This window comes from Oncorhynchus kisutch, linkage group LG12 (genome assembly GCF_002021735.2).
Source record: "Oncorhynchus kisutch isolate 150728-3 linkage group LG12, Okis_V2, whole genome shotgun sequence".
Classification (NCBI taxonomy): Eukaryota; Metazoa; Chordata; class Actinopteri; order Salmoniformes; family Salmonidae; genus Oncorhynchus; species Oncorhynchus kisutch.
Window position 1 is genome coordinate 43,177,916 of NC_034185.2, and position 27,719 is coordinate 43,205,634.

The window sequence follows — 27,719 nt, forward strand, 5'->3', positions numbered from 1 at the left end:
GCACATTGACTCTGTAAACGTAGGTAGAGTGACCCTGTATATATCCTCACTATTGTTATTTTACTTCTGCTGTTAAATATTTGTTACTTTTATTTTCTATTTTTTACTTAACACTTTTTTTCTTCACTTCTTAAAGCATTGTTGGTTAAGGACTTGTAAGTAAGCATTTCACTGGAAGGTCTATACCTGTTTTATTCGGCACATGTGACAAATAAAATTTGATTTGATTTAAAAATAAGTCATGACAGGCCTGAAGGAATTAGTACATTTGTGGGTAAAATGTCCTAATGTTGACAAAACAAAATACGCTACACAAGGGTGGATCATTTTTAGGTCTGTGAAATTGATTGTGACAATTGCTGTGGAAACACCTTTATGCGCAAATATTGATATAATAACCATCATATCGAAGTAAGCGTAGAGTCATGCGTTTATATGTAACATTGTTTGTAGGCCTACCATCACCATGTGGAAAAGCATCAAGAGTATATAGGCAGATTAAATAAGTTATGAACTTCACATGGTGGTTAAGTGCACATAATCATGCACATTTCCAATAAATATATTTTTTATATTTTTTATGCTGATGACATGATCGTTGCTTGGCTGCGCAATTAGATAAAATGATCTTTCGCTTACATATATTGTACTGTTCTAACTCTAAGCTGTACTCCCAAGGAGTACATGTTGAGTTAAACAGTCAGCTAAACTCTTACCAGCACGTATGCCCTTCAAGGACAGGCAGGTGTTGTCTTTTGACAGGTTTAATGCAAAAAAGTGTGAAACTGCAAATACATATATAACAATCTATGCACAGCAAATCAACAAAAAAAGTTCACTTTTAAGCTAAGCTAGACTGAGCGAATGAAACTAAACACAATGCTAATACCTGTAATGGCTATGCTAGATGTCCATTAAATTATTTTGAATGAGGGCCATGCTACAATTGCTAGCGATTTCCAAACACATACAAAAGTTGTATGGAGTTACACATTTCTCAAAATAATGATACACATGTACAGATAATATTAGAATTATGTTTACTTGCTGATAGTGCCACTATAAGGGCCAAAAACTAAGGGATGGAAATGGATAAATAGCAGTTAGCCTGAACACTGCAAGGTATTGTGTACAACTGAGCTCACTGTCACATTCTTCTTCTATGGTAAAAACAGGAAGTGAAATGATGACAACCAACACTAGGTGGGGACAAACTGAAATGAATCTATTGAAAGGTTCCTATACATTCCCCGCCTGGCATCTTTTAAGATACCACTTCTAACATATTTACATAAACTTTTCTCCAGGGAACAAGAGAAGGACGATATCTGAGATGGGTGTTGAGAAGGTCTTGTGTCGGGTTACTTTAAATTCCACCTTCCTGACCATTAAATCTTTTACACAATTACTCCCATTGGCCATTCAATATTTCTTGCCTGATTGTCCATCATCAGAACAATGTCTCCTTCCTTGAGGTTGGGTCGCTTGCTTTCTGATGGCTTTGTAGCGTGTTGAGGTATTCATTGCACCATCTGGCCCAGAATGTGTCCACCAGTACCTGAACTCTTCCACAATTGCTCAAACAGGTTTCTATTTCTTTTTTAAATTTTTTACATGTACATTCTACAGTACAGACTGTTGGTCACAGATACCTTGTTGGTCACAGATACCTGTATCTGTTGGTCACAGATACCTTGAAAAAATACCTTTTTAAAAAGTTGGGGGCGTGGATCAGAAAAACAGTTAGTATCTGAGCAGCCCGACATCTCCTTTGCATAGAATTGATCAGGCTGTTGATTGTGGCCTGTGGAATGTTGTCCCACTCCTCTTCAATGGCTGTGCAAAGTTGCTGGATATTGGTGGGAACTGGAACACACTGTCGTACAAGTTGATCCAGAGTATCCCAAACATGCTCAATGGGTGACTGTCTGATGAGTATGCAGGCCATGGAAGAATTCTGACATTTTTAGCTTCCAGGAATTGTGAACAAATCCTTGCGACATGGGGCCGTGCATTATCATGATGAAACATGAGGTGATGGTGGCCAATGAATGGCACAACAATGGGGCTCAGGATCTCGTCACAATATCTCTGCGCATTCAAATTTCCATCGATAAAATGCTGACGATATTGCCACTTCTATTTGCCACATCTTCACTTTGAGCCTACTAGAAAGTGTGTGCCCTCAGGCCTGGAGAGAAGCTAAAGTCATTCCACTTCCCAAGAATAGTAAAGGCCACTTTACTGTCTCAAATAGCCGACCAATCAGCCCGTTACCAACCCTTTGTGTTTGATGCTATTTGTGTTTGATGCTATCACTGTAAACAAATTGACAACAGACTTTCAGCACGCTTATAGGAAAGGACAGTCAACAAGCACACCACTTACACAAATGACTGATGATTGGCTAAGAGAAATTCATTATAAAATGATTGTGGGGGCTGTCTTGTTAGACTTTTATGGCTTTACACCAACCCTGGTATAATGTGGATAAAGAGTTGCTTGTCTAACAGAACACAGAGGGTGTTCTTTAATGGAAGCCTCTCAAACATAATTCAGGTACAATTAGGAAATCCCCAGGGTAGCTGTTTAGGCCCCTTGCTTTTTGACATTTTTACTAACGACATGCCACTGACTTTGAGAAAATCAGTGTCTATGTATGTGGAAGACTCAACACTATGCACGTCAGCTACTACAGCGACTGAAATGACTGCAACACTTAACAAAGAGTTTCAGTTAGTTTCAGAGTGGGTGGCAAGGAATAATTTAGCCGTAAATATTTCTAAAACTAAAAGCATTGTATTTGGGACAACACATTCACTAAACCCTAAACCTCAACTAAATATTGTAATAGATAATGTGGAAATTGAGCAAGATGAGATTACTAAACTGCTTGGAGTAACCCTGGATTGGCCACGTAGTCATGGGTGAACAGGGAGTACAGGAGAGGGCTGAGAACGCACCCTTGTGGGGCCCCAGTGTTGAGGATCAGCAGGGTGGAGATGTTTCCTACCCTCACCACCTGGGGACGGCCCGTCAAAGTCCAGGACCCAGTTGCACAGGGCGGGGCCGAGACCTAGGGTCTCGAGCATAATGACGAGTTCGGAGGGAACTATCAGCAAACTTGTCATTAAGCTCGAGACCCTGGGTCTCGACCCCGCCCTGTGCAACTGGGTCCTGGACTTTCTGACGGGCCGTTCCCAAATTCAAAAACCATGTGCACATCTAAAATTTTGCAACCTGTATTGGCGCCGCGGTCAACATTTGGTCCTCAAGTAAAAAACTTTATAAATAGTGTTGTCAATTTTTCTATTTTATAAAGGGCAAACAAGTTACCTCCTCCCTACCTTCTCCCCCTTCTACTTGACCCCTCCATTTTTGTGCTAACGCTGAAATCAGTTGGTTGTAATTTTGGATATAGAAAACATTTCCATATACTGTATGTTTGTTAATAACCTCTTACAGCCACTGAGACGCTAGCGTCTCACCTAGCCAATAGCCTGGGGAAATGCGTAGCGCCAAATGCGAATAGTACTCGATAAAACTCAAACTTTCATTAAATCACACATGCAGGGTACTCAATTAAAGCTACACTCGTTGTGAATCTAGCCAACATGTCAAATTTTAAAAATGCTTTTCGGCGAAAGCATGAAGCTATTATCTGATAGCATGCACCCCCCGAAATACCTGAAGGAGGCTTAAACAAAATAATTAGTATAGCCGGCGCTACACAAAACGCAGAAATAAAATATAAAACATGCATTACCTTTGACGAGCTTCTTTGTTGGCACTCCAATATGTCCCATAAACATCACAATTGGTTCTTTTCTTCGATTAAATCTGTCCATGTATACCCAAAATGTCCATTTATAAAGCCCGTCTGATCCAGAAAAAAACTGCTTTCCAAAACGCAACGTCATTACAAAAAATTTAAAAAGTTGCCTATAAACTTTGCCAAAATACTTCAAACTACTTTTGTAATCCAACTTTAGGTATTTGTAAACGTTAATAATCGATCAAATTGATGACGGGGCGATCTGTATTCAATAGCAGCAAGTCAACATATCATGGACGATTTTCTCTCTTTCATAACTATCCACAGTGTACCCTCTGACAGGAAGTGCCTATTCATTTCACCAAGGATTAACTTCAAACCAATTCCCAAGACTGGCGACATCGTGTGGAAGCTGTAGGAACTGTAAACTGGGCGCTATCTAATTTCCCTTGACATAGACAATAGAGGGAACTGGCGGAGGGATATATATTATTTTTTTCTGAACAGTTTTTCCTTGGGGTTTTGCCTGCTACACAAGTTCTGTTATAGTCACAGACATGATATAACCAGTTTTATAAACTTCAGAGTGTTTTCTATCCACACATACTAATCATATGCATATACTATATTCCTGGCATGAGTAGCAGGACATTGAAATTTTGCACGCTTTTTATCAAAAAGTTGAAAAAATGCACCCTAACCTCTAAGAGCTTTCCTATAATACCATTAAAGATAATTCCTTTTTTATTGTTTCAAATACTTGTCTTATATTATTTCTAATGTACCTTCCATGTAAGGAAACCTGTCTGATCAGGATGAATAATATCTGACAAAATCTTTTCATATCTATTGTGCTATGCGTTTTGTTAGGATTTTTGCATCTCAATACTGAAGTGTAAGTGACCTCAAGTTTTTAAGACTGGATTTTTATCCTTACCATACACTTACTTATCTTTCCTGTTTCAGTAATAGTGAAATCAAATCTTCTAGGTTAGTAGCTGACAAATTACAATTTTTGTAGGAGTGATTAAAATATGATAATAGTAGATCTTTGAGTAGATAAAAAAATTATATAACATTCAACTGGTATGCCATCCAGCCCTGGAGTTTTCCCTGGCCTAAAGGCTTTAATTGCATCAAGTTCCTCCTCTGCAATTTAGCCCTCACTGTCACGTCCTGAACATAGAGCCCTTATTTTCCTATGCCTGCTCCTCGCACTCTCCCTGAAGTGCGTGTTCCCAGTCAGGTACGTCCTGTGCCTGCTCCTCACACTCTCCCTGAAGTGCGCCTTCCCAGTGAGGTACGTCCTGTGTCTGCTCCCTGCACTCGCCCTGAAGTGCCTGTCACTGCCATCTGTGCCGGCCCCACGCATCAGGCCTCCAGTGTGCTTCCCCAGTCCAGAGCTTCAGGCGACGGAACCGGGCCAGAGCTTCCGGCGACGGTCCCTGGTCCGGAGCCTCTGGGGACAGTCCCCGGTCCGGAGCCTCCAGAGGAAGGCTCTAAGTTAACTTAGTTAACTTAGACAAATACATTTAAACTCAGTTTTTCACAATTCCTGACATTTAAGCCTAGTTAAAATGCCCTGTCTTAGGTCAGTTAGGATCACCACTTTATTTTAAGAATGTGAAATGTCAGAATAACCGCTGTTATTTCTTTCATCACATTCCCAGTGGGTCTGAAGTTTGCATACACTCATAGTGTTTGGTAGCATTGCCTTTAATTGTTTATCTGGCTCAAGCATTTTGTGTAGCCTTCCAAAAGCTTCCCACAATAAGTTGGGTGAATTTTGGCCCATTCCTCCTGACAGAGCTGGTGTCAGGTTTGTAGGCCTCCTTTCTCGCACACACTTTTTCAGGTCTAACCACAAATGTTCTATAGGATTGAGGTCAGGGCTTTGTGATGGCCACTCCAATACCTTGACTTTGTTGTCCTTAAGCAATTTTGCAATAACTTTGGAAGTATGAGTGGGGTCATTGTCCATTTGGAAGACACATTTGTGACCAAGCTTTAACTTTCTGACTGGTGTCTTGGGATGTTGCTGAAATATATCCACATAATTTTCCTACCTTATGATGCCATCTATTTTGTGAAGTGCACCAGTCCCTCTGCAAGCAAAGCATCCCCACAACATGATGCTTCCACCCCTGTGCTTCACAGTTGGGATGGTGTTTGTCGGCTTGCAAGCCTCCCCCTTTTTCCTCCAAACATAACGATGGTCATCATGGCCAAACAGTTCTATTTTTGTTTCAACAGTCCAGAGGACATTTCTCCAAAAAGTACCATCTTTGTCCCCATGTGCAGTTGCAAACCCTAGTCTGGCTTTTCTATGGCGGTTTTGAAGCAGTGGCTTCTTCCTTGCTGAGCGGCCTTTCAGGTTATGTCGACATAGGACTTGTGTTGCTGTGGACATAGATACTTTTGTACATGTTTCCTTCAGCATCTTCACAAGGTCTTTTGCTATTGTTCTGGGATTGATTTGCACTTTTTGCACCAAAGTACGTTCATCTCTACGAGACAGAACGCGTCTCCTTCCTGAGCGGTATGACGGCTGAGTGGTCCCATGGTGTTTATACTTGCATACAATTGTTTGTACAGATGAACGTGGTAACTTCAGGCATTTGGATATTGCTCCCAAGGATGAACCAGACCACAATTTCTTCTGACTCCTTGGCTGATTTCGGTAGATTTTCCCATGATGTGAAGCAAAGAGGCACTGAGTTTGAAGGTAGACCTTGAAATACATCCACAGGTTTTCCTCCAATTGACTCAAATTTTGTCAATTAGCCTATCAAAAGCTTTTAAAGCCATGACATAATTTTCTGAACATTTCGAAGCTGTTTAAAGGCACAGTCAACTTTGTATGTAAACTTCTGACCCACCGGAATTGTTATACAGTGAGTTAAAAGTGAAATAATCTGTCTGCAAACAATTGTTGGAAAAATTGTGTCATGCACAAAGTAGATGTCCTAACCGACTTTCCAAAACTATAGTGTGTTAACAAGAAATGTGTGGTATGGTTGAAAAATGTGTATTATTATTGACTCCAACCCAAGCTTGTAGTAATTGCTGCCAAAGATGCTTCAACAATGTACAATGTAACAATGTAAAGGGTCTGAATACTTACGTAAATGTGACATTTCAGTTTCATTTTTTTTGCAACAATGTCTAAAAATGTGTTTTTGCTTTGTCATTATGGGGTATTGTGTGTAGATTGATGAGGGGAAAAAATATTTAATACATTTTAGAATAAGGCTGAATACTTTTTGAATGCACTGTATGTTATTCTTAGGGCTAGGAGTCCCACTAGCTGGACAACATCCGGTGAAACTGGAGGGGGCGCAATTCAAATAAATAAACATACAAATTGTGGATATTAAATATTTAGGTACATACAAGTGTCTTATTTCAGTTGAAAGCTTAAATTAATGTTAATCTAACTGCACTGTCCAATTTAGCTATTACAGCGAAAGCATGCAATGTGATTGATTGAGGAAGGTGCCCCTCATCAAAATATTTTTACACTGGCACAGGTTTCACAAATTCTCAACTTCAAGACGGCGTCTCTCTATTTTGAAATCTATTTATCTTTGGGAGTAGGCTAATCTGGCTTTAGCTGCCTCAGCTCTTGCTCTAGCTTTGGCTGTGGCAGTACTTGCATGTGAGTTCACAGATGAGCAGGATTGCTTGCTGGAGCGAGAGGAGATGGACCCAGGGTCGATACCCTCTGTGAAATTGTTGTCAGACGGAACATCTCTATTCTTAGCAGGATCCATTGTTGTAGTGAGAACAATGGGAAGTGTCTGGCTACTGTAGTCATTTTGGCACTCTTGCAGCCACAGATGATGCAGTGGTAAGTATCCAAGTTCCATCTTCATAGAACCTGGTGTGTGGTTATCGTTTCACTGTACTGTTCTCATTCTACTCCCAAGGAGTGCATGTTGAGTTAAACAGCTAGCTAAACTCTTAATGTCCTCCAATGAACTGGCAGGTGTTTTGGTAGGTTTAATGCAGTTAAGAAAATAGAGTTAAGAAAATACTTACTAAATAAACTAAAGTTTAAAAAATAACAATAATGAGGCTATATACAGAGGGTACCGGTACTGAGTCAATGTATGGGGGTACAGGTCAGTTGAGGTAATGTGTACATGTAGGTAGTGGTAAAAGTGACTAAACAGGAAGTAGCAGCAGTGTAAAAACAAAGTGCAGGGTTGTCAATGTAAATAGTCCGGGTGGCCATTTGATTAATTGTTCAGCAGTCTTATGGCTTGGGGGTAGAAGCTGTTAAGGTGCCTATTGGACCTAGACAATACTGCTTGCCGTGCTGTAGCAGAGAGAACAGTCTGACTTGGGTGACTGGAGCCTTTGACAATTTTTTGGGCCTTCCTTTGACACCGCCTAGTAAATAGGGTCGTACGCACTACCCTCTAGCGTCTTACGGTCAGATGCCGAGCAGTTGCCAGGCAGGGATGCAGCCAGTGCTCTCAATGGTGCAGCTGTAGAACGTTGAGGATCTGGCGACCCAACCCAAATCGTTTCAGTCTCCTGAGGAGAAAAGCTGTTGTCGTGCCCTCTTTATGACTATCTTGTTGTGTTTGGACCATGATATTTTATTGGTGATGTGGACACCAAGGAACTTAACTCTCAACCCACTCCACTACAGCAACTGAGGTGATATAATCCGCAATGACATTAGATGAATCCCTGAACATATTCCAGTCAGTGCTAGTAAAACAAAGTTTTTGCTTATAAGCAGGAATCAGCAGGATAGAATTATGGTCATATTTGCCAAATGGAGGGTGCACGTGACGTGTTGGTAGAAATGAGGTAAAACGGATTTAAGTCTGTCTGCATTATCGTCCCCGTCAACTATAAGTACCGCTTCTGTATGAGCATTTTCTTGTTTGCTAATGGCCTTATACAGCTCGTTGAGTGTGGTATTAGTGCCAGCATCGGTTTGTGGTGGTAAATCGACGGCTACGAAAAATATAGATGAAAACTCTTGGTAGATGGTGTGGTCTACAGCTTATCATGAGGTACTCTACCTCAGGCGAGCAATACCTCGATACTACCTTAATATTAGACATCGCGCACCAGCTGTTATTGACAACTAGATGCACACCTCCACCCCTCATCTTATCGGATGTAGTTATTCTGCCAATGCACGGAAAACCTAGCCAACTGTAGGTTATCCGTTAAAGCTTCTTAAGGCTAGAGGGCAATATTTTGACGTCCGGATTAAAAGCGTGCCCAATGTAATCTGCCTGCTACTCAGGCCCAGAAGCTAGGATATGCATATAGGTGGAGGTAGATTTGGATAGAAAACACAAGTTTCTAAAACTGTTAGAATAATGTCAGTGAATACAACAAAACTGATTTGACAGGCAAAACCCATCCAGGGAAAAAATAATTTGAGGTCATTGTGTTTCCCAATGGTTTTCTATTGAAAGCCCTATTATGAGGAACCTGGTTGCAGTTCCTATGGCTTCCACTAGATGTCAACAGTCTTGGCATGATCTGCTTTCGCCGTAAAGCCTTTTTGACATCTGAAACAGCAGCTGGATTAACAAGAAGTTAAGCTTTATTTTGATGTATGACACATATATTTTCAAGAATGTTGAATATTGATATTCCTGTAGTTTGAATTTGGCACACTGCCATTTCACTGGATGTTGTCAAATCAATCCCGCTAAAGGGATTGGCGAGTGAAGGGTTTCATAAGAGGTTTTAATGCCACCATAATGGTCAAAAATGAAAGAATGGATGTGTATAGATAGCAGTTAGACACTGCAAGATACAGTGGGGCAAAAAAGTATTTAGTCAGCCACCAATTGTGCAAGTTGTCACACTTAAAAAGTTGAGAGAGGCCTGTAATTTTCATCATAGGTACACTTCAACTATGACAGACAAAGTGAGAAAAAAAATCCAGAAAATCACATTGTAGGATTTTTTATGAATTTATTTGCAAATTATGGTGGAAAATAAGTATTTGGTCAATAACAAAAGTTTATCTCAATACTTTGTTATATACCCTTTGTTGGCAATGACAGAGGTCAAACGTTTCTGTAAGTCTTCACAAGGTTAGTCATAAATAGAATTATAAATATTAACTTACCTTTGATGATCTTCATCAGAATGCACTCCCAGGAATCCTAGTTCCACAATAAATGCTTATTTTGTTCGATAATGTCCATCATTTATGTTCATTTATGTCCAATAGCTTCTTTTGTTAGGGCGTTTGGTAAACAAATCCAAAATCGCGTTCAGGTCCAGTCGGACGAAAAGTTCAAAAAGTTATATTACAGGTCGAAGAAACTTGTCAAACTAAGTATAGAATCAATCTTTAGGATGTTATTATCATAACTGTTCAATAATGTTCCAACCGGAGAATTCCATTGTCTGTAGAAAAGCAATGGAACAAGAGATACCTCTCATGTGAAATGTGCGTTACTGAGAACGAGGCTGCTGGCAGACCTCTTAGTCAAACAGCTTCCATCCGGCCCCCCTTCACACGAGAAGCCTGAAACAACGTTCTAAAGACAGTTGACATCTAGTGGAAGCCTTAGGAAGTGCAAAATAACACATATCCCACTGTGAATTTGATAGGGGCTGAGTTCAAAAACTACAAACCTCAGATTTCCCACTTCCTGTTTGGATTTTTTCTTAGGTTTTTGCCTGCCATATGAGTTCTGTTATACTCACAGACATAATTCAAACAATTTTAGAAACGTCAGAGTGTTTTCTATCCAATACTAATAATAATATGCATATGTTAGCATTTGGGACTGAGTAGGAACGATATTCATCCAAAAGTGAAAAAAATCCCAAAGAAGATTTATCTGTACCAATTCAGTTTGATGGAAACACACCTCTGGTGGGAAAATGTGCATATTATTTTAAGAATAGTCGCACAGAAATCTGCCGCCAAATGGATGGTAACCTAGCTACTGAGATCACAAATAAAAGAAAAATGACTGCCAAATAAATTTGTCATCACAAGGCAATAAATATTGTATATTGTTGCACTACTGCAGTTGGTTTAATTGCCATCAATCAGATTGTCCTTCATTAGATCTATAGAAGAGCTTAGGGGATAACATATCTACCTGCTGTCTGTGATGGTTCTGGTGATGAAACGGAGGTACTGGTAGATATCCACACTATGATGAATCTTCAGAACGTCCTCTTCTGTGTATTTGAAGAGCGCCAATGCATAGCGAAATATCACCTGTAAAAATATGTGATAAAATATTATGTCCATTAAGTAGTATTGTTTCTTGCTACTATGACAATAGTGAATGTGTACAGGATAGTCAAGGTCATTTGTAAAGTGACTATGCATAGATAATAAACAGTGAGTAGCAGCAGTGTAAAAACAAAGGAGGGGGGTTTCAATGTAAATAGCCCGTGTGGCCATTTTATTAATTGTTCAGCAGTCTTATGGCTTGGGGGTAGAAGCTTTAGGAGCCTTTTAGACCTAGATTTGGTCGCTCCGGTATCGCTTGCTGTGCGTTAGCAGAGAAGAACAGTCTATGATTTGGGTGACTGGAGTCATTGACAATTTTTTGGGGCCTTCCCCTGACACTGCCTAGTATATAGGTCCTGGATGTCAGGAAGCTTGACCCCAGTGAATTACATCATCCTTTTTGTTTTTTGGATATAAGTGCTTCCTTTATTACTGATAAATAAACTAAACACTTGAGTAAATGAGGGGTACAAAGTATATTGAAAGCAGGTGTGGTTCCAAAGTGAACTAAGCAATTAAAACATCCCATCATGTATAAAAATGCCCAGTTGCCCATTATTTTGCCTACTATAGCTAGAAGAGTTCTTAGTGACTTTGAAAGAGGGGTCTCAAAGGAGCATAGGGGGTTTAAAGTGTGTGTGTGTGTGTGTGTGTGTGTGTGTGTCAGTCACCAGATCTCAAACCAATTAAACACATGGGAGATTTTGGAGTGGCACCTGAGACAGCGTTTTTCACCATTATCAACAAAACACCAAATTATGGAATTTATCGTGGAAGAATGGAGTCGCATCGCTCAAATAGAGTTCCAGTTGTAGAATCTCTGCCAAGATACATTGAAACGGTTCTGATGGCTTGTGGTGACCCAATGCCATATTAAGACACTTTATGTCCGTGTTTCCTTTAGTTTGGCAGTTGCCTGTATATTTAAATTACTTTTTGTCATTTCTCAGTACTACCATAGAGACCCATTCTGGAAATATGTCTAAAACACCAAACAACCACTCTCATCTGACTATTATTGCAATGGTGTTCCTCTCTGAAGAATTTGTCTCAATTACTTTTATGAAAAGTAACTTTAATATGGTACAATCCACATATCAAAACATCAATATCACTGAAATATACGTCCAAAACCTGTCATCTGTAACCTGTAGCCTAAAAACCCTAACCCCTTCCTCAAGCCCCATTGACCTTGGTGCCCTCGTACAGGAAGGCGTCCCAAATTCTGAGCAGGACGTCACTGGTCAGCCTCTCCACAAACGCAGCTAGGAACCAGTCGGAGGTGACCAGGGACACGTCCACTCCGTGACAGTGGAAATGGGCTGTTAGTCTCGGCATCTTCTCTGCTATGAAGTCCTTGAGCACGCGCTGCTCCACCTGAGATTAAGACACAAGATGGGTTAAAAAAACTTTCTGTCCCACCACAGTCTAAACCCAGTTTAGTGGGTGAACAACCAACACAGGGTTCTACACTAACTTTTTCCACTGGTGGCACCAGAACATTATTTGGTCACACCATTTTTGCTCTATATTTTTGTTGTCCTGCATTCCATACAGAACCAGGCTAATAATTTAAATGAGTATGCCCTTGTGTTCTTACATTGATTTGGATAGATTTACTGTAACTGCAAAGAAAATAGTTAAAATAAAGTGCAAAATGTATTTTTTGCCATGTTCTTTTCTGCAAAATCCTTTAGAGGGCAGAATAAAAAATAAAATAAAGATTATTGATACCAAAACGATACCATGACAAAAAATATATATACTGTAAATATAGCGGAGGACTGGACTGATTTTCATTTTTTCTCTCACCAAAATGACACTTTTTAAAATAGGAAACAACAAAATTGGATGTTCCAAGTCCACCAGTATGTTTAAACTACATCTGGTGACCATTATAGTTATAGTTATAGTTACCCTATAATTCAGGTGAGAACCAGCCAAGACAGTTTGGTTTTCTGTGTTTCTGTAGCCCACTTGTGATGGAGTTTTAAAAACAAAATGGGCACTGGATTGATGCAAATAATCATGATTCTGCTACTTTGTAGTTACCTTTTAATTGACTTTCCATCTACCCAAAAACAGTGGTAGTGGTAAAAGAATAATGCATTTTTTAATAGGCCTACCCAATGGCATTATGCATTGACATTCACATCATTTTTTACATTCTAAAATATGACAGAATAATGTGGGCATTAACTGGCTAAATAGACAGCATGCTCCCGACACAAACACACTAATGAAGTCTGTCCATGTGTAGCTAGTCAGTCTCGACATTTGAGATGTTGAAGAGTTAAGCCGGGTGTACATTACACGACTACTGATTCCAAGATGGCATAGCAGTAGGACGTCTGTTTGTCTTGTCCCCATCCGTCCCATGTTTATATACTTTTCTTCGTATATATTTCCGTCTACGGACTGAACCTTCTCTCCTCCTTCTCGCCTCATCCAATGTGGTACCGATCTGCTATTGTTTACACTTGTGGTTTACACTAGAACCTATTGTTTACACTAGAACCGGAACCCCCATCAGAAGCTAGCCAGCTAACTAGCTACTAGCCAGTTAACCACTTTTAGCGGTCATCACGATTAACTCGGACATCAGCCAGCCTTAGCCCGGGCAATTCCTGCCAGTCTGCACAGGCGATATCAACCCAGAGCACATCACACTGCTTTTTCTGTACCGCATCTCCAGATTCCTACAGCAAGCTCTGAACCTTTACACCGGATCATCACAGTTAGCTAGCTGCTATCCGAGTGGCTACTCCTGGCTAATGTCTCTGTCCCAAAGAAAGCACCAGTTAGGCCTAGCTTGAGGCTAACTCCAGGCTATCTCCCGGTTAGCTGAAGAGGTCCAACAGCCAATTCTTGGGCTACAATAGCTGTTTGCCAATTGGCCTGGACCCTTTTACTGCCGACACGGAGCCCCGCCGATCCATCACGACTGGTGTGCCGACTGGTAACCATCTGAAGGGGTTTCAACAGGCTGTCCCGTTGCAACGTCCCCCAAAGGCCCATCTGCTAGCCTGCTAGCTGTCTGAATCGCCGTGTTTCCAGCTCGCCTAGCTACACACTGGACACTATGATCACTCAGCTACACATGCCTCTCCCTAATGTCAATATGCCTTGTCTATTGCTGTTTTGGTAAGTGATTATTGTCACATGTGGTGACCTCACCTGGCTTAAATGGTGCCTCTAGAGACAAAACCTCTCTCATCATCACTCAATGAGGTTTACCTCCACTGTATTCACATCCTACCATACCCTTGTCTGTACATTATGCCTTAAATCTATTCTTCCGCACCCAGAAATCTGCTTCTTTTACTCTCTGCTCGGAACGCACTAGACGACCAGTTCTTATAGCGTTTAGCCCTTATCTTACTCCTCCTCTGTTCCTCTGGTGATGTAGAGGTTAACCCAGGCCCTGTAGTGCCTACAGTATGATTTTTAAGTAATTAATTTATATTTTATTGCATGACATAAGTATTTGATCACCTACCAACCAGTAAGAATTCCGGCTCTCACAGACCTGTTAGTTTTTCTTTGAGAAGCCCTCCTGTTCTCCACTCATTACCTGTATTAACTGCACCTGCACCTGTCCACACACTCAATCAAACAGACTCCAACCTCTCCACAATGGCCAAAGACCAGAGAGCTGTTTAAGGACATCGGGGATAAATAGTAGACCTGCACAAGGCTGGGATGGGCTACAGGACAATAGGCAAGCAGCTTGGTGAGAAGGCAACAACTGTTGGCACAATTATTAGAAAATGGAAGAAGTTCAAGATGACGGTCAATCACCCTCAGTCTGGGGCTCCATGCAAGATCTCACCTTGTGGGGCATCAATGATCATGAGGAAGGTGAGGGTTCAGCCCAGAACTATGCTGCAGGACCTGGTCAATGACCTGAAGACAGCTGGGACCACAGTCTCAAAGAAAACCAACACACTACGGTGTCATGGATTAAAATCCTGCAGCGCACGCAAGGTCCCCCTGCTCAAGCCAGTGCATGTCCAGGCCCATCTGAAGTTTGCCAATGACCATCTGGATGATCCAGAGGAGGAATGGGAGAAGGTCATGTGGTCTGATGAGACAAAAATAGAGCTTTTTGGTCTAAACTCCACTCACCGTGTTTGGAGGAAGAAGGATGAGTACAACCCCAAGAACACCATCCCAACCGTGAAGCATGGAGGTGGAAACATCATTCTTTGGGGATGCTTTTCTGCAAAGGGGACAGGACGACTGCACCGTATTGAGGGGAGGATGGATGGGGCCATGTATCACGAGATCTTGGCCAACAACCTCCTTCTCTCAGTAAGAGCATTGAAGATGGGTCATGGCTGGGTCTTCCAGCATGACAACGACCCGAAACACACAGCCAGGGCAACTAAGGAGTGGCTCTGTAAGAAGCATCTCAAGGTCCTGGAGTGGCCTAGCCAGTCTCCAGGCCTGAACCCAATAGAAAATCTTTGGAGGGAGCTGAAAGTCCGTATTGCCCAGCGACAGCCCCGAAACCCGAAGGATCTGGAGAAGGTCTGTATGGAGGAGTGGGCCAAAATCCCTGCTGCAGTGTGTGCAAACCTGGTCAGGAACTACAGGAAACGTATGATCTCTGTAATTGCAAACAAAGGTTTCTGTACCAAATATTAAATTCTGCTTGAAAGTATCAAATACTTATGTCATGCAATAAAATGCTAATTAATTACTTAAAAATCATACCATTTGATTTTCTGGATTTTTGTTTTAGATTCCGTCTCTCACAGTTGAAGTGTACCTATGATAAAACATTACAGACTTTCCTACTTACTTGTAAGTAGGAAAACCTGCAAAATTGGCAGTGTATCAAATACTTCTCCCCACTGTAGCTCCACTCCCATTCCCCAGGCACTCTAATTAGTTGACTTCTGTAACCGTAAAAGCCTTGGTTTCATGAATGTTAACATTAGAGCCTACTCCCTAAGTTTGTTTCATTCACTGCTTTAGCACACTCCGCCAACCTGGATGTCCTAGCCATGTCTGAATCCTAGATTAGGAAGGCCACGAAAAATCCTGAAATTTCCATCCCTAACTATAACATTTTCCGACAAGATAGAACTGCCAAAGGGGGCGGAGTTTCAATTTACTGCAGAGATAGCCTGCAGAGTTCTGTCATACTATCCAGGTCTGTGCCCAAACAATTCAAGCTTCTACGTTTTAAAACCCACCTTTCCAGAAAAAAGTCTGTCACTGTTGCCGCTTGTTATAGACCCCCTTCAGCCCCCAGCTGTGCCCTGGACACCATATGTGAATTGATTGTCCCCATCTATCTTCAGAGTTCGTACTGTTAGGTGACCTAAACTGGAACATGCTTAACACCCCAGCCGTCCTACAATCTAAGCTAGATGCCCTCAATCTCATACAAATTATCAAGGAACCTACTAGGTACAACCCTAAATCCATAGCCATGGGCATCATCTTAGATATCATCCTGACCAACTTGCCCTCTAAATACACCTGTCTACAACCAGGATCTCAGCGATCATTGCCTCATTTTCTGTGTGCGAAATAGGGCTGCGATCAAACAACCACCCGTCATCACTGTCAAACGCTCCCTAAAACACTTCAGCGAGCAGGCCTTTCTAGTTGATCTGGCCCGGGTATCCTGGAAGGATATAGACTTCATCCCATCAGGATTCCTGGTTGCTCTTTCAAAGTGCATTCCCCACCATCTTAAATAAGCATGCGCCATTACAAAAATGGATATAGAACAGATATAGCCCTTCGTTCACCCCAGACTTGACTGCCCTTGACCAGCACAAAAACATCCTGTGGCGTTCTGCATTAACATCGAAAAGCCCCCGCGATATGCACATTTTCAGGGAAGTCAGGAACCAATTTACTCACTCTGTTAGGAAAGCTAAGCTTTTTCAAAACATACATTTTCATTCTGTAGCACTAATTCCAAAAGTTTTTGGGACACTGTAAAGTCCATGGAAAATAAGAGCACCTCCTCCCAGCTGCCCACTGCCCTGAGGAGAGGAAACATTGTCACCACCGATAAATCTATGAAAATCGATCATTTCAATTAGCATTTTTCTATGGCTGGCCATGCTTTCCACCTGGCTACCCCTACCCTGGCCAACATCTCAGCACCCCCCGCAGCAAGGTTCTAAATTATATCATAACCGCCATCGATAAAAGACAGTACTGTGCAGCCGTCTTCATTGACCTGGCCAAGGCTTTCGACTCTGCCGATAAGAATGCAGTGATTGACAGACTCAATAGCCTTGGCTTCTCAAATGACTGCTTCGCCTGGTTCACCGACTACTTCTCAGCCAGAGTTCAGTGTGTCAAATCGGAGGGGCTGTTGTCCGGACCTCTGGCAGTTTCTATGGGGCACACAGGGTTTAATTCTCAGGCCGAGTCTTTTCTCTGTATGCTGGTGGAGATTCTCTGATCCACCTCTTCACAGACGACACCATTCTGTATACATCTGGCCCTTCTTTGGACACTGTGCTAACAAACCTCCAAACGAGCTTCAATGCCATATAACAGTCCTTCCGTGGCCTCCAACTGCTTTTAAATGCAAGTAAAACTAAGTGCATGCTCTTCAACCGATCGCTGCCCGCACCCTCCTGCCCGACTAGCATCACTACTCTGGACGGTTCTGACTTAGAATACGTGGACATCTACAAATACCTAGGTGACGGTAAACTCTCCTTCCAGACTCACATTAAGCATCTCCAATCCAAAATTAAATATAGAATCGGCTTCCTATTTCGCAAACAAAACCTCCTTCACTCATGCTGCCAATCAAACCCTCGTAAAACTGACTATCCTACCAATCCTCGACTTCGGTGATGTTATTTACAAAATAGCCTCCAACGTTCTACTCAGAAAACTGGATGTAGTCTATCACAATGCCATCCGTTTTGTCACCAAAGCCCCATATACTACCCACCAATGGGACCTGTATGCTCTCGTTTGCTGGACCTCACTACATATTCGTCGCCAAACCCACTGGCTCCAGGTCATCTATAAGTCTATGCTAGGTAAAGCCCCGCCTTATCTCAGCTCACTGGTCACATAGCGGCAACCACCTGTAGCACGCGCTACAGCAGGTATATTTCACTGGTCATCCCCAAAGCCAAAACTTATTTTGGCCGCCTTTCCTTCCAGTTCTCTGCTGCCAATGACTGGAATGAATTGCAAAAAATATCTCCCTCTCTAACTTTTAAGCATCAGCTGTCAGAGCACCTTATCGATCACTGTACCTGTACAATACCAATCTGTAAATAGCACACCCAACTACCTCACCCCCATATTGTTACTTATCCTCTTGCTCTTTAGCACCCCAGTATCTCTACGTGCACTTCATCATCTGCACATCTATCACTCCAGTGTTAATGCTAAATTGTAATTATTTCGCGTCCATGGGCTATTTATTGCATTTCCTCCCTACTCTTCTACATTTGCACACACTGTACATAGATTTTTCTATTGTGTTATTGACTGTACGTTTGTTTATGTGTAACTCTGTGTTGTTGTTTTAGTCGCACTGCTTTGCTTTATCTTGGGCAGGTTGCAGTTGTAAATGAGAACTTGTTCTCAACTGGCCTACCTGGTTAAATAAAGGTGAAATTAAACATTTAAAACAACTTTCAAAATTGCTGAGCCTCTCACATTAAACCACCACCTTTCCTGTAGTTTTTTTGTCTTTCCAACGTAGTGGTGTGCACACTTAACGATGTGGCACAGACGGGGGTCACACACTACAAAGATTCTTCACTTCGTGAGGATTGTCGATACCACACTGTCTAGCAAAAACAATGATGTGATTAGATTTAACATACTGTAGCTACAACAAGCTGCAAGCTTATAAACGTTTTCAGTCAGACATTCACGCTTGCCATAGAGTTGAAATGTCTACCCAACATTTTGAATTGAATAACATTGCTTGTTCAAATCAGAGCTGCAACTATTTGACACTTTGGCTTGGGTTAAAGGCAAGTACAAATGCATACTAGTAGTAGTCATCGCTCCTGCGTGATGAAAAACAATGTCATCTCACTTGCTTCTTCTCTGGCGACCTCTCAAAAGCTATTTGTTAGGAATTTTATGAATAATTTACTAAACAATATCCCCATTATAAATAGAACTGTAACTAAGTAAACTTATACTCTGTTTTGTTATATCTGATTAACAATATGAATTCATAAGTGAGGGATTGTGGAGCCTGAAACAGGGGGCAATTCAAATTAAATAAATACTATTCCAGACAGTTTGGAGAAGATTGGAAGTGGGGTTTTTTTTTAAGTAACCTGAAAGGTTAATTAACCTATGGTTGAACCGACTCAACTTAGCACTGGAATGTTCAGATAAAGACTGTTTTCTTAGGTTTTCCGTTAACTGGAACTGTCAGCTAAGTGGTTAGGGGTCAAGAGTTAATTCAGTTATATTATGTGTTGTGTGTGTGCTAGTAGGTCGGAATGAACTTTTAAACCTGCTTTGTCTTGGTCGAGAGGAGGAGATTCATTCTAGAACCAATGACGTCATATTTTGTATATAAACTGTTGTTCGTGGTTACATGGCAGCGCGCTCCGAGAATAAATACTATTATCTATTTTTGATAAGACTGGTCTCCGTCTATTCTATGCAAATAAGAATCTTACAAATTCTCATAAAATAGACTAAGTGAATTCAATTAATGAAAACATATTGGAATAATGAAATTATATCAACACCATTCTTAAAACATCTCACACTAAAAGAGCTTTGCAGATTTTGATCCAAGTATCGGGAGGTCAGGGACTACTCTAAGACGAGATCCGTAGGCCTTCGATTGCGTCTCTGATGCACTCACACTAGGCAAGCGATGGTGACGGCTGCGTGTCCAGAGTAGGCAACGACATGGGGATTTTGTTTCCGATCTCAAAAACCTGTTTGGAACAGCAAAATCGGGGCCAAAATCTGTAGTGTACTGTTTCATGTTTTTAAAATGAGAAAGTGACAAAGGTTTATTTGTAGTGGAATGCTTTGTATGGAAAACCAAGTTGAAACCAACATTCAATGTCATCTAGCTCATAATAATGAACTGAAACGGCGGGAAACAAACAATAGCGCCTGCATCTCTCATAAAAATGGATCATAAATAAAATCACGGAACTAACGTGACCAGGTAAATTGTTTTCACTGGCACCCTTGTGACTGATAAAAAATGACAGATTTGGTAACAGTATCGAACCCTGAACCAATGCTTGAATCTTTATGCTTCACTAGCTGCTCCATTCGAGTGTTTTTTGTTGTTTTTGTTTTTTTTTACATTAAAGTACATTACAAGTACATTAATGGATATCCACCCACATTGCAACTTCAGCAAAACATATATTAAAAACTATCAAAGGAATCGTTTCACATACCTGAGATGCTGTTAGAGTCTTGCCATAGAAGTCCTGAGGCATGATGGTCTCGACAATGGCCACCAGACACCAGAAAGCATCTTCCTCGCTCTGCAACACTAGCAAGGCCATTGCAGCCAATCTGACAGAAAAAAAGAAGGCAGATAAAGCAATGACAAGAGTAATACAGTTACTGTGTACGAATACACATACTAGCATACAACATACTTAAACTGCATGTTATGTACCTACCTCGCATAATATTTAGAACGTACTGCTTACTAAAAAGTATGCAGTATGCCACGGCTCCTGACTGGCTGAGTAGGTGGGGCGGGGCCGAGTGCGGGTGGATTTTCCAAATTCAACAGACACTAACCAGCCTGATAATAGCTCATTTCCAATTCTATTGATTTCTCTATTCTCGGAATAGAATAGAAATGGAGTTATAGGCCTACTCAGGTTGGTTAGAAGCAGACTACCAAATTCGAGCTATAGCCTACCGTAGCCCATATAAACCATCTATCCTATTTAAAAAGCACTGAAGATAGAAACAGATCATTTGGTTCCATTTTAACATACAGTATTTTTTTGTGAAACAAAAGTGCTGTAACATAAATACATTAAATTAAATAGCCTAGTACACACACCAAAACTTATCAAAATGTTTAAATCAAAAAGGGTATTGCGCAGCAAAACGTGGACAGCATCGCATATTCAGAACCACTGTACAGCAACATAATAAACTAGAGCACTGATCATTGGGAACAAGATCAGAATGACTGCTAGGCTTGATCCATAAATTAAATAATTCAATAGGTAACAATCCATATGTTCAAATCAAAAGGCATGGCTAACATGACATCAATAATGCATCCACATCCCGAGTCCCGGTGCCGACACACTCACAAATAGAAAGATGTTCAGTATTTTGTTTAAAGGCTCCGACGAAGGCCAAGACAACAAGAAACAGTTTTCAATGAGAAAACAGAAATCCACTTTGGGTAAAAATACTTCTTATTTCAAAGATGTAGCTTACGATAAAATAATTGTTATCATTTTAAGGAGGACAAAAACTACTTAGGTAACATTTGAACACCACTGCAGAAGCTTCGCTTCCCAGTGAAGTAACCTAGGGCCTAGGTTACCTAGGAACTAGGGCCTAATGCATTGTGGAAAAGTGTGCATCAAATTCTACTAAATAAAGAGCCATACTCGATGTTCAAAAATTCACATACTATAAAACATTATATTTTTGCTTACTGAGAATTTATCATGAACAATTTTCATTGTTTCCATGTATTGGTTGATTTCGGTGTGAAATTAACCGAAATTAGTATGACATCTGGGCATTTAAACTATACTTCAAAAGGCTACTATTTAGGATGGAAGTATGTGTATTCGGGCACGGTCAATGCCTCCTCATAGTGAGTACAAACCCAAAATTGTATCCCATACATAAAGTTTCCATCCACAGTTTTTATGGGAGTAAAGTCATGCCATATATTTTTTATAAATCACGGTACAATTTTATGAATACAGTTTGTTCGACATGGTAGGATCTTTTTGGAACTGGAAGCGCATTTATGTGTAAATATTGATATAATAACCATCATATCAAAGTTAACTTGGAGTCAAGTGAGGGTATGGTGAAGTAAGTTATGATGAACTTCACAGGGTGGTGAAAGTGCATGGTGATGATTCTGATAAATATTGAGGGGCTTATTCTGCTGACATGATGATCAATGCTTGACTGCAGTTTGACAAAAATATTCTCGCTAATTATCCATAATAATCTCATCATGTAGACTAGCCTACCCGCACTGTGTATGCAAGTTGTTGGCTGGACTGCACATGCCAAGACCAGAGTTGGCACATTTGCTATTCAACACAACAGTTTGTGACAAAACTATCGGTAGAGTTGAAAATGTGTTGGAAACACATTGAAAGTCACCACCCAAGTCCGTTTGGTGGAAACACACAACTGAATGGGAAAATGCACATGTTTTCTTTAAGCAGATTTTTATAATACAGTAAATTTGGAAAGCATTCAGACCCCTTGATGTTTCATAATTTTGTTACGTTCAAAAGTTAATTTCAGGTTGATTGGGGAGTGTCACTAAACAGCTATTTTCGGGTCTCTCCAGAGATGTTCATTCGGGTTCAAACCCGGACTCTGGCTGGGCCACTCAAGGACATTCAGAAACTTGTCCCGAAGCCACTCCTACTTTGTCTTGGCTGTGTGCTTAGGGTCATTGTCCTGTTGGAAGATTAACCTTCGCCCCAGTCTGAGGACCTGAGCACTCTGGAGCTGGTTTTCATCAAGGATCTCTCTGTACTTTGCTCTGTTCATATTTCCCTGGATCCTGACTAGTCTCCCAGTCCCTGCCACTGAAAAACATCCCCAAAGCCAACACCATGCTTCACCGTAGGGATGGTGCCAGGTTTCCTCCAGACCTGACGCTGGGCATTCATGCCAAAGAGTTCAATCTTGGATTCATCAGACCAGCGAATCTTGTTTCTCATGGTCTGATATCTTTAGGTGCCTTTTGGCAAACTCCAAGCGGGCTTTCATCTGCCTTTTACTGAGGTGTGGCTTCCGTGTGGCCACTCTACTATAAAGGCTTGATTGGTGGAGTGCTGCAGAGATGGTTGTCCTTCTGGAAGGTTCTCCCATCTCCACAGAGGAACGCTGGAGCTCTTTTAGAGTGGTCATCGGGTTCTTGGTCTCTCCCTGACCAAGGCCCTTCTCCCCTGATTGCTCAGTTTGACCGGGTGGACGGTCGTTCCAAACTTCTTCCATTTAAGAACGATGAAGGCCACTGTGTTCTTGGGGACCTTCAATGCTGCAGAAATGTTTTGGTACACTTCCCCAGATCTGTGCCTTGACACAATCCTGTCTCAGAGCTCTACGGACAATTCCTTCGACCTCATGGTTTGGTTTTTGCTCTGACATGCACTGTCAACTGGACCTTATATAGACAGGTGTGTGCCTTTCCAAATCATGTCCAATCAATTGAATTTACCACAGGTGGACTCCAATCAAGTTGTAGAAACATCTCAAGGATGATCAATGGAAACAGGATACTTGTACCTGAGCTCAATTTCGAGTCTCATAGCAAAGGGTCTTAATACTTATGTAAATAAGGTATCTGTTTTTTAACATTTCTAAAAACCTGTTTTCGCTTTGTATTGGGTGTGTGTAGATTTCTGGGAAAAAAAGATTGAATACATTTTAGAAAAAGGCTTTAACTGTATTAAGTCAAGTGGTCTGAATACTTTCCAAAGGCACTGTATATCTATAATATCTGTTGCCAATTGCATGGAACCCTACATGGAACAAAAATATAAACGCAACATGTGAAGTGTTGGTCCCATGTTTCATGAGCTAAAATAAAAGATCCCAGAAATGTTCCATACGCACAAAAATGTATTTCTCTAAAATGTTGTGCAGACATTTGTTTATTGTTAGTTTACTGTTAGTGAGCATTTCTCCTTCGCCAAGGTAATCCATCCACCTGACAGGTGTGGCATATCAAGAAGATGACAGCATGATCATTACATAACAGCATGATCATTACACAGTTGCACCTTGTGATGAAAGAAACATACAGGAACTCAAATCCTTCTGTTCACCTGATTTAGAATTCCTCACAATCAAATGTAGACCGCATTATCTACCAAGAGAATTCTCTTCGATTATAATCACAGCCGTATATATCCCCCCCCAAGCAGACACATCGATGGCTCTGAACGAACTTTATTTAACTCTCTGCAAACTGGAAACGATTTATCCGGAGGCTGCATTCATTGTAGCTGGGGATTTTAACAAGGCTAATCTGAAAACAAGACTCCCTAAATTTTATCAGCATATCGATTGCGCAACCAGGGGTGGAAAGACCCTGGATCATTGTTACTCTAACTTCCGCGATGCATATAAGGCCCTGCCCCGCCCCCCTTTCGGAAAAGCTGACCACGACTCCATTTTGTTGATCCCTGCCTACAGACAGAAACTAAAACAAGAAGCTCCCACGCTGAGGTCTGTCCAACGCTGGTCCGACCAAGCTGACTCCACACTCCAAGACTGCTTCCATCACGTGGACTGGGAGATGTTTCGTATTGCGTCAGCCAACAACATTGACGAATACGCTGATTCGGTGTGCGAGTTCATTAGAACGTGCATTGAAGATGTCGTTCCCATAGCAACGATTAAAACATTCCCCAACCAGAAACCGTGGATTGATGGCAGCATTCGTGTGGAACTGAAGGCGCGAACCACTGCTTTTAATCAGGGCAAGGTGTCTGGTAACATGACTGAATACAAACAGTGCAGCTATTCCCTCCGCAAGGCTATCAAACAAGCTAAGCGCCAGTACAGAGACAAAGTAGAATCTCAATTCAACGGCTCAGACACAAGAGGCATGTGGCAGGGTCTACAGTCAATCACGGACTACAGGAAGAAACCCAGCCCAGTCACGGACCAGGATGTCTTGCTCCCAGGCAGACTAAACAACTTTTTTGCCCGCTTTGAGGACAATACAGTGCCACTGACACGGCCTGCAACGAAAACATGCGGCCTCTCCTTCACTGCAGCCGAAGTGAGTAAGACATTTAAACGTGTTAACCCTCGCAAGGCTGCAGGCCCAGACGGCATCCCCAGCCGCGCCCTCAGAGCATGCGCAGACCAGCTGGCCTGTGTGTTTACGGACATATTCAACCAATCCCTATACCAGTCTGCTGTTCCCACATGCTTCAAGAGGGCCACCATTGTTCCTGTTCCCAAGAAAGCTAAGGTAACTGAGCTAAACGACTACCGCCCCGTAGCACTCACATCCGTCATCATGAAGTGCTTTGAGAGACTAGTCAAGGACCATATCACCTCCACCCTACCTGACACCCTTGACCCACTCCAATTTGCTTACCGCCCAAATAGGTCCACAGACGATGCAATCTCAACCACACTGCACACTGCCCTAACCCATCTGGACAAGAGGAATCCCTATGTGAGAATGCTGTTCATCGACTACAGCTCGGCATTCAACACCATAGTACCCTCCAAGCTCGTCATCAAGCTCGAGACCCTGGGTCTCGACCCCGCCCTGTGCAACTGGGTACTGGACTTCCCGACGGGCCGCCCCCAGGTGGTGAGGGTAGGCAACAACATCTCCTCCCCGCTGATCCTCAACACTGGGGCCCCACAAGGGTGCGTTCTGAGCCCTCTCCTGTACTCCCTGTTCACCCACGACTGCGTGGCCACGCACGCCTCCAACTCAATCATCAAGTTTGCGGACGACACAACAGTGGTAGGCTTGATTACCAACAACGACGAGACGGCCTACAGGGAGGAGGTGAGGGCCCTCTGAGTGTGGTGTCAGGAAAATAACCTCACACTCAACGTCAACAAAACTAAGGAGATGATTGTGGACTTCAGGAAACAGCAGAGGGAACACCCCCCCATCCACATCGATGGAACAGTAGTGGAGAGGGTAGCAAGTTTTAAGTTCCTCGGCATACACATCACAGACAAACTGAATTGGTCCACTCACACAGACAGCATCGTGAAGAAGGCGCAGCAGCGCCTCTTCAACCTCAGGAGGCTGAAGAAATTCGGCTTGTCACCAAAAGCACTCACAAACTTCTACAGATGCACAATCGAGAGCATCCTGGCGGGCTGTATCACCGCCTGGTATGGCAACTGCACCGCCCTCAACCGTAAGGCTCTCCAGAGGGTAGTGAGGTCTGCACAACGCATCACCGGGGGCAAACTACCTGCCCTCCAGGACACCTACACCACCCGATGCTACAGGAAGGCCATAAAGATCATCAAGGACATCAACCACCCGAGCCACTGCCTGTTCACCCCGCTGTCATCCAGAAGGCGAGGTCAGTACAGGTGCATCAAAGCTGGGACCGAGAGACTGAAAAACAGCTTCTATCTCAAGGCCATCAGACTGTTAAACAGCCATCACTAACATTGAGTGGCTACTGCCAACACACTGTCAATGCCACTGACTCTACTCCAGCCACTTTAATCATGGGAATTGATGGGAAATGATGTAAATATATCACTAGCCACTTTAAACAATGCTACCTTATATAATGTTACTTACCCTACATTATTCATCTCATATGCATACGTAGATACTGTACTCTATATCATCGACTGCATCCTTGTAATACATGTATCACTAGCCACTTTAACTATGCCACTTGGTTTACATACTCATCTCATATGTATATACTGTACTCGATATCATCTACTGTATCTTGCCTATGCTGCTCTGTACCATCACTCACTCATTCATATATCCTTATGTACATATTCTTTATCCCCTTACACTGTGTATAAGACAGTAGTTTTTTGGGGGAATTGTTAGTTAGATTACTTGTTCGTTATTACTGCATTGTCGGAACTAGAAGCACAAGCATTTCGCTACACTCGCATTAACATCTGCTAACCATGTGTATGTGACAAATCAATTTGATTTGATTTGATTTGATTTTGAATAAAAGGCCATTCAAATGTGCAGTTTTGTCACACAACACAATCTCACAGATGTCTCAAGTTTTGAGGGAGAGTGCAATTGGCATGTTGACTGCAGGAGTGTCTACCAGGACTATTGAATGTTAATTTCTCTACCATAAGCCATCTCCAACGAATTTTAGAGAATTTGGCACCCCCTATCCACTTCGACAGGACAGTAGTGGAGAAGGTGGAAAGTGTTTAGTTCCTCGGCGTTCACATCACGGACAAACTGAAATGGTCCACCCACACAGACTGCATGGTGAAGAAGGCGCAACAGCGCCTCTTCAACCTCAGGACGCTGAAGAAATTTGTCTTGTCACCAACCAAACTCACAAACTTTGACAGATGCACAATCGAGAGCATCCTGTCAGGCTGTATCACCGCCTGGTACGGCAACTGTTCCGCCCACAACCATAAGGCTCTCCAGAGGGTGGTGAGGTCTGCACAACGCATCACCGGGGGCAAACTACCTGCCCTCCAGGACACCTACACCACCCACCTACACCAGGCCAAAAAGATCATCAAGGACAACAACCACCCGAGCCACTGCCTGTTCACCCCGCTATCATCCAGAAGGCGAGGTCAGTACAGGTGCATCAAAGCTGGGATCGAGAGACTGAAAAACAGCTTCTATCTCAAGGCCATCAGTCTGTTGAACAACCATCACTAACATTGAGTGGTTGCTGCCAACATACTGACTCAAATCTCTAGCCACTTTAATAATTAAAAATTGGATGGAATAAATGTATTACTAGTCACCTTAAACAATGCCACTTTATATAATGTTTACATACCCTACAT

At 42.0% G+C, this 27,719-nt stretch overlaps 1 protein-coding gene across 10 annotated transcripts in view; it reads right to left on the reverse strand.

Moving 5' to 3' along the window:
* Positions 1-27,719, reverse strand: part of LOC109901019 (TBC1 domain family member 2A) — a 75,928-nt gene that overhangs the window by 37,561 nt on the left and 10,648 nt on the right. For all 10 annotated transcript variants that reach the window (XR_004211958.1, XM_031837575.1, XM_031837572.1 and 7 more), the window contains 3 exons: positions 20,417-20,537; positions 12,210-12,395; positions 10,879-11,000 (listed from right to left, as the gene is read on the reverse strand). Coding sequence is in view for 9 of the 10 variants with exons in the window: in XM_031837575.1 (XP_031693435.1) it covers positions 10,879-11,000; positions 12,210-12,395; positions 20,417-20,537 (429 nt within the window). In the remaining variant the exon portion in view is untranslated. The remainder of the gene's footprint in view (positions 1-10,878; positions 11,001-12,209; positions 12,396-20,416; positions 20,538-27,719) is intronic.